Source organism: Carex rostrata, chromosome 33, assembly GCF_964058835.1.
Source record: "Carex rostrata chromosome 33, lpCarRost1.2, whole genome shotgun sequence".
Taxonomy (NCBI): Eukaryota; Viridiplantae; Streptophyta; class Magnoliopsida; order Poales; family Cyperaceae; genus Carex; species Carex rostrata.
The window spans coordinates 4,177,359-4,187,647 of NC_135950.1; the positions used below are offsets into that span (position 1 = coordinate 4,177,359).

General features: G+C 35.0%; 2 protein-coding genes and 1 long non-coding RNA gene across 3 annotated transcripts; 2 read left to right on the plus strand and 1 right to left on the minus strand.

Annotated features, from left to right (window-relative positions):
- Positions 1 to 532: 532 nt before the first annotated feature.
- LOC144548741 (uncharacterized) lies at positions 533 to 2,959 on the minus strand. Its single transcript, XR_013509452.1, has 2 exons — positions 2,732 to 2,959; positions 533 to 741 (listed from the first exon to the last, which is right to left on the minus strand). It is a non-coding gene; the product is annotated as an uncharacterized LOC144548741 (long non-coding RNA).
- Positions 2,960 to 3,813: 854 nt separating this feature from the next.
- LOC144548386 (putative LRR receptor-like serine/threonine-protein kinase At5g59680) lies at positions 3,814 to 5,216 on the plus strand. Its single transcript, XM_078297048.1, has 5 exons — positions 3,814 to 3,830; positions 3,926 to 4,144; positions 4,322 to 4,809; positions 4,901 to 5,039; positions 5,141 to 5,216. The coding sequence occupies exons 1-5, from the start codon at positions 3,814 to 3,816 to the stop codon at positions 5,214 to 5,216; spliced, it is 939 nt and encodes a 312-aa protein (XP_078153174.1).
- A 2,273-nt stretch (positions 5,217 to 7,489) lies between these two features.
- On the plus strand, positions 7,490 to 10,064 carry LOC144548387 (putative LRR receptor-like serine/threonine-protein kinase At1g51880). Its single transcript, XM_078297049.1, has 6 exons — positions 7,490 to 7,503; positions 8,006 to 8,249; positions 8,689 to 8,815; positions 9,093 to 9,152; positions 9,235 to 9,415; positions 9,614 to 10,064. Exons 1-6 carry the CDS (start codon positions 7,490 to 7,492, stop codon positions 10,062 to 10,064), a joined length of 1,077 nt encoding a protein of 358 aa, XP_078153175.1.
- Positions 10,065 to 10,289: the final 225 nt, after the last annotated feature.

Genomic DNA, 10,289 nt, shown 5'->3' on the forward strand with positions numbered 1-10,289 from the left:
CAGAATGCAGCTGTGGTGCTCATATCTTCTGATATTGCTGCTCCTGGTCATCTTTTGTGTTCAGGGCCAGAAGCCAAGTTCTTCCGGTAATATATATATTTTGCCTTGATCTCAAATTAATATTTTCAAACAAAGTTGTTTAGAGTTTTGTCTAGTTTTGCCCCATTTTTTAAATTTGTTTTTCGGAATTTTGTAAGAAATTTCAGTCATGGATCAAGTTTAGTAGCCTCCTTTGATTTTCTTAAAAACACTAATTGAAGTTCACTCCAATTGCATGCTAAGGAATACCACCTTTAATTAGAACTAAACTCCTGCTACCTTCTGACAAAAAACTGTTATGAAATTAACAAAATCAGTTTGATAAGCAATTACAAATTTATTCCATTTGTAGGTTTCATAAACATAGACTGTGGTATCGCAAGTAACACTAGTGTCACACCCCGACAACAGGATGGACAACCCGCCGTGCTCATTTGTGCAAGGTGATTCCATAATCATATACAATATATATACATATATTACCAATGACAAGACAAGAGCCACAATATATGAATAAACTTTTCTTTAAAGTTTAGAAATTTACATGTAACAAACAAATTGTAAATAAACCTCTTACGGTACAATAAAATCCAATCGAAATATCATAACAGATTTATTTAAAGTGAACCAAATACTCATCTTTGTGGTATGTCATGCAGTTCTCTAGTTCAGCATCTCACTTTTATGTCTCGCGCTTTGTACCTGGAACCCACCGAAGTGGAAATGTGAGAGATTGAAAATCTCCAGTGTGGTTTTCAGTTCCAGTCGAGTTATTCTAAGACTCAATCAACTAAACCAAACCAGCACCGAGCTTAATTATAATGAAATAACAATAATTATAAAAATCCAGGAAATGACAAACAAAACTGAAATCAATCAGGTAGCATGCAAATTTCTCATATAAAAGAAAAGTAATATGCATTTATAACATTAGATAAAAAAAATGCAATGCTTATGCATCATGTCAAATATGTAAATATTCAGTATAGAATAAAATTCACATCGTATTAGGTAACCATTTTGGTATTAACCATACTTGGTCATGCGCTACAAGTATAGAATAAAATTCACATCGTATTAGGTAACCATTTTGGTATTAACCATACTTGGTCATGCGCTACAAGTACAACGCCTACATGACCCCGGTCATGCGCTACAAGTTCAGCGCCTACATGACCGTCAAGACTCATACAGGATTCCGATCATGCGCTACCACGAATATGGCGCCTACACAATTTCTGTTATGGCCATAACCTGAAATTGTGCGCTTACCCCGAATAGGGCGCCTACATGACTAAAGTTATGCGCTACAAGTACAGCGCCTACATAACCGAGGAATTCACATCCTCTCCAATACCTGATAAGGAAATCTTTTACAATTACTAGATCTGAACCGTACTTTTTAACTTGGCACGAATCTCAAAGCCCAAAAATGGGGCCCCCTACAGTGACCCGAATCCCAAGCCGGTTGAGATTTAATCTCAAACCATAAAGTAAGTGATCCTCTGCAATAATTGTGCAATACCTGAGAGGATACGGGTTCCATAACCGAGTCATGCGCTACCACGAATATGGCGCCTATGCAATTTATGTTATGCGCTACAAGTTCAGCACCTACATAACAGAAATTACACGCTTACCCCGAATATGACGCCTATGCAATTTCTGTTATGCGCTACAAGTTCAGCGCCTACATAACAGAAATTACACGCTTACCCCGAATAGGGCGCATACATGATCGTCAGGTTTCAGACATCTGGTTCTTTAACACAGTTCACAGTATCATATTTCAAATCATTATTTTCCAAATCATGTCACGTTTTAGTTTCAAAGTGTACTTCATAAAAATATGCTCATGCATGCATCCTTTTCACTCAATTAATAAATACAATGCATGATATAATTCAAACAAGTCAATTCAAGCATACCAAGTACTTCAAACAATAAAATATGCCTCACGTGCAAATTTATGCATTCATGTCATGCATTTAGAAGAAATACATGCAAATGGGTCATTTAAATCAAACTCATGTTTAGTGGAAGTGCTTTTTATCATGTCATGTACTAGCTTAGGAAAAATATGACCATGTAAACATTTCAAGCTATCATTCATAGCATGCAATTTGAAAACCATAATAAGTACCTAATTATAATACAATAAACAAACATGAGGCCAACCAACAATAATAATGAAAAATAGCAATCAAACAAATCAAATCATTTTTCAAATAGTGTTAAACCAAATGATTCAACCATGTCTCTAGTCCCACAAATCGATAAGGAAACCGTCAAATACAAGACTTGAGGCTTATGCATACAATTCTAGAGTACAACACCTTGTCTAAAATGTGTCACAATACAACCCAATTTGATTAACAAATAAGCAAAATACTCTTACAAAGTCTACTAATTTTAGTTCAATCCATTTATATCAATTTCAATCTAGTCCCTTTATATTTGGTCAATACCCATATGTTATATTAATTAAGCATGCCTTGCAAATTGGACCCGTTATCCAATAATTAAACTATTCATACTATGCACATAACAACTAAGAAACTAATTTAACCATAATACACAAACAATCAATAAGCACACAACATGCAATATAAGGCAAGCAAGAAATTCACAAGCAATCCACAATAATAACCTAATTAGTTGAAAGGGGCTAAGAATAACTCGAAATCCACACCTGTTAACGTTGGGCATGACAAGGCTCAAAGTCGGTTCACTACTCATAATCAAGTCGATCGAGCCATTCGAAGAACAGCCCCTCGAACACAAACAATCAACCAATCAAACCAATAGGTTCCTTCTCCTCTGTCTTCTGCGTCTCACAGGCTGCATAGAGGTGTCGGCCACAACCTCTCACCATCTCCGTTCCTTTTCTTCCCCTTTATGCCTTTATTTCTCTCACCGCTTTCCCCTTCTTTTTTTTCTTTCTAAGGTCCTCTGTTGGACGAAGGAGAGGGCCCCCAAGATAATAGAAAAGTAGTTGTATATATATATTTTTTTTTCATTATGATTTTATATTTTATTTCCCTTTTCCTAAGATAAATTTCAACCACATAATTAAAAGTGAAAGTCGGTAGATCAAAAGTGGTAGACAGGTGTCACTATGAGAATTTGATACAAAATGAAGTTAATTTATATATTGACTAGTGGCATGCAACAATAAAAAATAAACAAAAAAATATATATTTGTTTAATGAATATAACTTTGACTTATAAATTACAAAGTTTCCAATAAATTATTGTTATATAAATTTTAAGATATTTCTAGACTAAAACGAAACCTATCTATTTACTTGTAACCATACAATTAAATAACTCTAAAATAATTGTTCATATAAATTAATGAAAATTTAAAATAAATCTCAATGTAAAAATATTATAGCTACGTTGCAAATATTTCTTCAATTATGAGTTTTACTTCGAGTGAAATAAAATTTTAAAGTATTAAAACACTAGGATGATACAATTTCTTGACATGGAAATCAAAATTGCTATTTAAAAAATAAAATAAATAATACTTCCTTTCAAACTAAATAATTCTCCAAGTATTACAAAACTAGGATGTTACAACTAGTTATGTTAACAGCTTCACAGGTTTAACATACGTATCTGACGATGAATATATCGACACGGGATTGAATAGAAAAATCTCTAGTCAGGATCCATATACAGTGAACAAAACTACGGAGACGGATCTTGAGACCCTCAGAAGCTTTCCTGAAGGTACTAGAAACTGTTACACCCTAACACCAGTAAGAAATGGATCAGAATATCTTGTGAGAGCAACATTCTATTATGGGAACTATGACGGATTGGAAGATAGTCCCACCTTCGATTTATATTTTGGTCCCAATTTCTGGTCTACCTATAGCATCCCTGAAACTGATTATTGGCGCTTTGAAGAGATAGTTGCAGTTCCCACTGCTAATTATATACAGGTTTGTCTGGTGAACACGGGACATGGGAATCCTTTCATCTCCACACTGGAGTTGAGACCATTGCCCATCACTCTCTATTCATTTGCAAGCGCTACACAATTTCTGAAGTTACATGCTAGGAGTGATGTGGGATCAGATAATTCAGTGGTGAGGTATGCAAATTATAACATTTAACAGGAATAATTCTCAGCTCCCCAAACTGAAATGATATTTTTTCAACTAAATAATATATTAAAGTTGAGTAAAAATTTATAATTTCTATTTAGAAAATTAATATTATGCACAACAAAAGTTAACAAATAGGCATCTGTTTTTTTGGTTGAGAGCAGGTTTCCTTATGATAATCATGACCGCCTATGGCTGAACTACACACAGTCTTCATGGGAAAAAATATCTACCAGCTCTAGCGTTAACGGCTCTATTTATGAGGTGCCATCCTTGGTGTTACAGACAGCAGCTGTTCCCTCAACAGAAAACAGCTCCATTGACAAAACATGGCTTTCGTCTAACAAGTCGACTATGTTCTATGTCATCCTCCATTTTGCTGAGATCCAGATTGTGCAAAACACTAGTCTCAGAGAGTTCTACATTTATGGAAATGGAGTGCAACAGTTCACAAACCCAGTTTCCCTCAAGTACCTTAACCCATCTTCTTATGATTACTTAGCTTCTTCTTATGATTACTTAGATTCAGACCAAACATTTTATAATATGTCACTCAAGAGTTCCCGAAGAGCAACTCTTCCACCCATACTCAATGCATATGAGCTGTACTCACTAGAACCGGTGACAATGTTGCTGACAGATACCAGAGATGGTATATATATCTCTATAATTTAATATTTGTTTCAATATTAATTGTTCATTGTCCTTAGTGGAATAATCTGGTACTTTCATCTTTCATTCAGTTAGTGCCATTAAATCAATCAAGACGAATTATAGTATCAGAAAAGATTGGAGTGGTGATCCTTGCCTTCCTACAAACTACAGCTGGACTGGAATTAGCTGTACAATTTATTCTTCAGATATTCCCAGGATCACAGTTTTGTGAGTTTTACATCTAATACAATGCTTAATTGAAATTTCTCTCTCTGTGTCGATCGTTCTGTGGAAGCATTTAAGTTGTATTTGTTTTTTTTTTTTTCCAGAAATCTCTCATCCAGTCAATTGACTGGGGCAATTATATCTGCATTTGGAAACCTAACTGACCTTGAGACATTGTAAGTTCGTTTAACATTCAGAAACACAAATATATTTTAGGCAAGTCATAATTACATCATCACTTGTATTCTTGTGACATTGCAATTAAACAATTTCTTACATGAAATTCATTTTTATAATCCTTTCAGAGACTTATCTCACAACAATCTGTCGGGCAACATTCCTAATTCTCTGGATCAATTAACATCACTTACATTCTTGTAAGACAAGTGACCCTTTATTTTTAATCCAATACATAAATTCCCAATGTCACATCAAGTGTTCTTTCTTATTGCAGGGACCTCTCAGGAAACAGTGGCCTTTCAGGAATACTTCCTCCTGGTCTTCAGAAAAAACAAAATGATCATCATTTGATAGTGCTATATGTCTATTTTCCCCATGTTGATAACATAAATGAATATTTTTATGATTAGATATTCAAAAACTGCAAAAACAATCACACAATAAATGCTAGCTCCTGATCTAATATTGAGTGACTCGTTATTAGTCATCTTATTGTGTCCTTTTGGTTATGGTAGCTTCCTATATGCTAGCTTAGGGGAGCAACAGAAATAATTTCACAAGAAAATAAAAAAATGAACAAATAGCATTTATACACATAATTTGACCTAAGTATTAAATGTAAACTTCAACAGGACTGACGGCTTCACCAGCACTGAAAGTGGATCAGGACACAAGAAATCTTCAAAAGCAGTTATCTTTATAATAGTGGCTATCGTTATTGTGTTGCTGATTGCTGGATCAGGGGCATTTTTCTCTTTGTACCAGAAGAAGAAAAGTAATTGTTGTGTCATGATTATTATTATTTTTTTTTGAGATAAAGATAGAAGTCCAAGTTTTCCAATTTTAAATATCCATAAAAAATCCTCCATCTGAATTTCGATCTTGCAAACTCCCAATAGACCAAAGGCTGCTTCTCAAAATAGATAATTTTTTCATTACAAACTTTTCATTCTAGCTGGGATACCATGTGATCAAAACATTTTACTGGTACATGCAAATATGTAATTTAGGATGGCACTGGGTCATTTAACACCATCTACACTATTTGCCTAATTTCTCATAATAGCTCATAATTGTATTTTTTGGAAACATTTTATAAATGATTTATTATTTATAGGTATTTGCATCAACCCACCTACATTTCACAAGGACCCCACACCATTTGGTGTTGGGATAAACTCAGCAATACTGCACTGCTTTGTACCAGTATGCAAAAGATTGAAGAGAGAAGAATATTTTTCTTAATAGAAACAACGCTTTATTTCCTTTCTCTCTTACTCAATTACATAAAGTTATGCAGTATTTAAAGCAATACAATGTTCCTAAAACAAGCACCCACAACTTCCCTAAATTAAGCACCCACTACACAACATGCTAAAAATAACTAACCACTATGCTAACTAGTCCGAAAATAACTATGCTTAAAATAACCAATGCCCAAAATAACCAATGCAGTTTTTTATGCAGTTAAAAACTGATTTGTACATGCTTTAATCAATTTGAATTAATTTTCAACACTCCCCCTTAATTCAAAATTGATTATACCAAGTTTGATTCTGAATCCTTCAAGCTTTTCTCTTGGCAATGCCTTCTGCAGAATGTCAACTTCTATTCTTCAGAACTTGCACACTTGATCTCCATTTTACTTCTAATATTCTTCTTGCAAAGCTTGATGCAATGTTTCATTTCCTACTGCTGCTTCAAATATTGTGGATCTTTGCCTTCCATCTTCTATATACGCCATGAAAAGCATGGGCTGCTCTTTCTTTTCTTCTTCACAGCATGCTTGCTGTTCTTCCCTTTGTTTTATGAAACAATCGGCTTGCACACAGCCATATCTGTTCTGCTGGAAGCACTAGACATCTTTTTGTCATGCTGAAACTCAAACTTGCCAAATCTACAATGGCCACGTCCACCTCTGCCTTGAGAGGACTCCCCCTTTCTGTAGAACTCCTTTTCATCACCTTTCTTGTTTGATCTGAACTTTGCTTCATGGGTCTGCAATGATCCCATCAGTTCATCAAAGGAATAGGTTGAAAGATCGTTTGATTCTTCAATTCCTGCCACCATGTGATCAAATTTTGTGCTACACTTCGCAGCACCTTTTCCACCATGGTTTGCTCTAAGATGTTGTCTCCATATGCTTGAATTTGGATGACAACGATCATGACTCTTCACCAAAAAAATCTGCATTGATTCTTCTATTTTCATATGCAACAAATCTCCGTGTAGGATTTGCCGTTTGATTGCCACAACTCGAGAACTTCCCTGAAATGCCGTCTTCAAGGTTGTCAATGCTTCTTTAGCAATTGCTGCTGCTGCAATTCTTCAAGGTTGCACACCAATCAACTCTACCGTCAATTGCAAATTGACTCTGCCTTCAATTGCTTGCCCACCGAAACATCGGCTCTGATACCATTTTGTTGGGATAAACTCAGCAATACTGCACTGCTTTGTACCAATATGCAAAAGATTGAAGAGAGAAGAATATTTTTCTTAATAGAAATAACGCTTTATTTCCTTTCTCTCTTACTCAATTACATAAAGTTATGCAGTATTTAAAGCAATACAATGTTCCTAAAATAAGCACCCACAACTTTCCTAAATTAAGCACCCACTACACAACATGCTAAAAATAACTAACCACTATGCTAACTAGTCCGAAAATAACTATGCTTAAAATAACCAATGCCCAAAATAACCAATGCAGTTTTTTATGCTGTTAAAAACTGATTTGTACATGCTTTAATCAATTTGAATTAATTTTCAACATTTGGTACAGAAAATAGCTCTCGCGTATCTGATGACCCAAACAACACTGGCGAGTCTAGTTCTGGAGGAAATCAATTAAATTTCGACAGAAAGAGATTTAGTTTTGCAGAGCTGAAGCTTGTCACAAATGACTTTAGAGAAATAATAGGAAGTGGGGGGTTTGGTAAAGTCTTTAAGGGGAGACTTGAAAATGGAAACGAAGTTGCCGTTAAACTTCACTCTGAGTCATCTTCGCAAGGGACCGAACAGTTTTTGAATGAGGTAACATGATTATCTGTCATTCATTATATATATAAGGTTGTGTTCCAAAACTAATTGGTACACACTATTATAGTATGCAGCATGCATGGATGATTTACTATATTTTGCATCAGTAATCAGGACCTAGTACAACTATGCTCTGCATTTCTTGTTACAGGAGCTGAGGATACCTGAATATTTATACTTTAAAGGAAGTCTTCACTTCCTCAAAAAAAAATTCATTTTTACAAAAAAATATTATTATTGCCATCCTCATAAAATGAAATTACATGATACTTATTCATACAGCCACCCAATTTCAACTTTCTGATTCTACTCACGATGGAAGTGACATTTTGAATAAACTCAATTACAGCTGTATAATACGAAAATCTTTAGAACAAAGTATCATTTTAAAGGAATAGATCTAATGCAGAATGTATTTCAAATTGGCATCTAGGTTGAAAAGTTGTCTAGGGTTCATCACAGGAACTTAGTCTCACTTGTTGGCTACTGCAAGGACGGAAATCACATTGCACTCATCTACGAGTACATGGAAAAAGGAAATCTGCAAGATCAGCTCACAGGTTGTGAAGTTTCAGAAGTAAAAGTTTTATGTCTTGTTACAAATTAGATTAGTATCAATATTTTGTACAAATTATGCATTGCATCAATATTAATTCTATAATAAACACTTTGATGTGGATTAAGCTAGGATGCATGAAAAATATCAAATTCAATCAGATAAAAAATTGGCAGTCTGCAGGATGAGGATTAAATCTTACTAAAAAAGGGTGCTAAACTATACCAGGTGATAAAAAAAAATTTCTTATATATTTAATAATTGACATGTTTGACTTGTAGGTATGGCTCAGCCTCTTTCATGGAAACAACGGCTCAGAATTGCATATGAATCTGCCCAAGGTATGTAAATTTGGTACTGTTGCCATCAAGGAATAAATTTCTCAGGCACTCATTGGTGACCTGATTTTTTTATTTTGTACAGGATTGGAGTATCTTCACAAGATGTGTAATCCACCGCTAATTCACAGAGACGTAAAAACCAGCAATATTCTTCTTACCAGAAATCTCAAGGCGCAGGTTTCTGATTTTGGTTTAGTCCGGGCTTTCTCAGGCACTCATGTCTCCACCAAAATTGTTGGGACACCTGGTTATTTAGATCCCTAGTATGTTCTCCCAGCCTCTCCACTCTGTTCTTTCTGACTTGTCTGTTCTATTCAATTTTTAGGATGTATTGGTACTAGACAAGACTCCTTATGTGAGCGGATTTGTTGCTCATATAATTGCTTGTTTGCTGGATCTGTTCTATTCACTACTTGATGTACTTGTTTGTCAGTTTGTTAATTTGTTATATATTTCTGCAGTTATGCCTTAACCTCCCAACTCATAGAAAGAAGTGACGTTTACAGTTTCGGGGTTGTCTTGCTAGAAATAGTCACAGGCAAAATGCCAATCTGCCAAGGCCCACAAGGGAGTGAGCATTTGACTCAATTTGTGCAGAAAAGGCTCTCCAAGGGAAACATAGAAAGCATATTGGACCCATATATGGGAGACCAATACAACATAAACTCAATTTGGAAGGTTGCTGAACTGGCACTCAGGTGCACTGACCTACCTGATAATAGGCCTGACATGACACAAGTTGTAGCAGAGCTCAAAGAAAGCCTCAGTCTAGAAATGTCTAGCACTGGAACTGTCAGCGAGGCTTCTGGGGACATAAGCAGTGATTATCAAAGAAGTCCTAGTGACAATTTGGAGATAATGGGGCATATTGGGGGCTCCAACCTACCAGATTATGCTCCTTTAATAAGATAAATATTAGCTTAATTAATTAATTTGTTTCATTTCCTGTCAATGGTTTGGATTGATATAATTAAGATTGTTCATACAAAAAAATAGTTGATCTATTTGTTTACTTCTTGTAATTTAAGCATTTATATATACATTGAGCAGATTATTTGTTAAAGTTTTTTTCTTTGTGAGATTGAATGTAAGAAAATTAGAACCTTTGGCATGACGAGGTGCTATTAAGAAGACCTA

What these genes read in the sequence shown, in the direction of transcription:
- LOC144548386 (XM_078297048.1), top strand. An exon ending in TCAGATAATTCAGTGGTGAG is followed by an intron (nt 4,145 to 4,321) that starts GTATGCAAATTA and finishes GGTTGAGAGCAG; the next exon opens with GTTTCCTTATGATAATCATG. An exon ending in ATTCCCAGGATCACAGTTTT is followed by an intron (nt 5,040 to 5,140) that starts GTGAGTTTTACA and finishes TTTTTTTTCCAG; the next exon opens with AAATCTCTCATCCAGTCAAT.
- LOC144548387 (XM_078297049.1), top strand. An exon ending in CCGAACAGTTTTTGAATGAG is followed by an intron (nt 8,250 to 8,688) that starts GTAACATGATTA and finishes ATTGGCATCTAG; the next exon opens with GTTGAAAAGTTGTCTAGGGT. An exon ending in TCTGCAAGATCAGCTCACAG is followed by an intron (nt 8,816 to 9,092) that starts GTTGTGAAGTTT and finishes TTTGACTTGTAG; the next exon opens with GTATGGCTCAGCCTCTTTCA.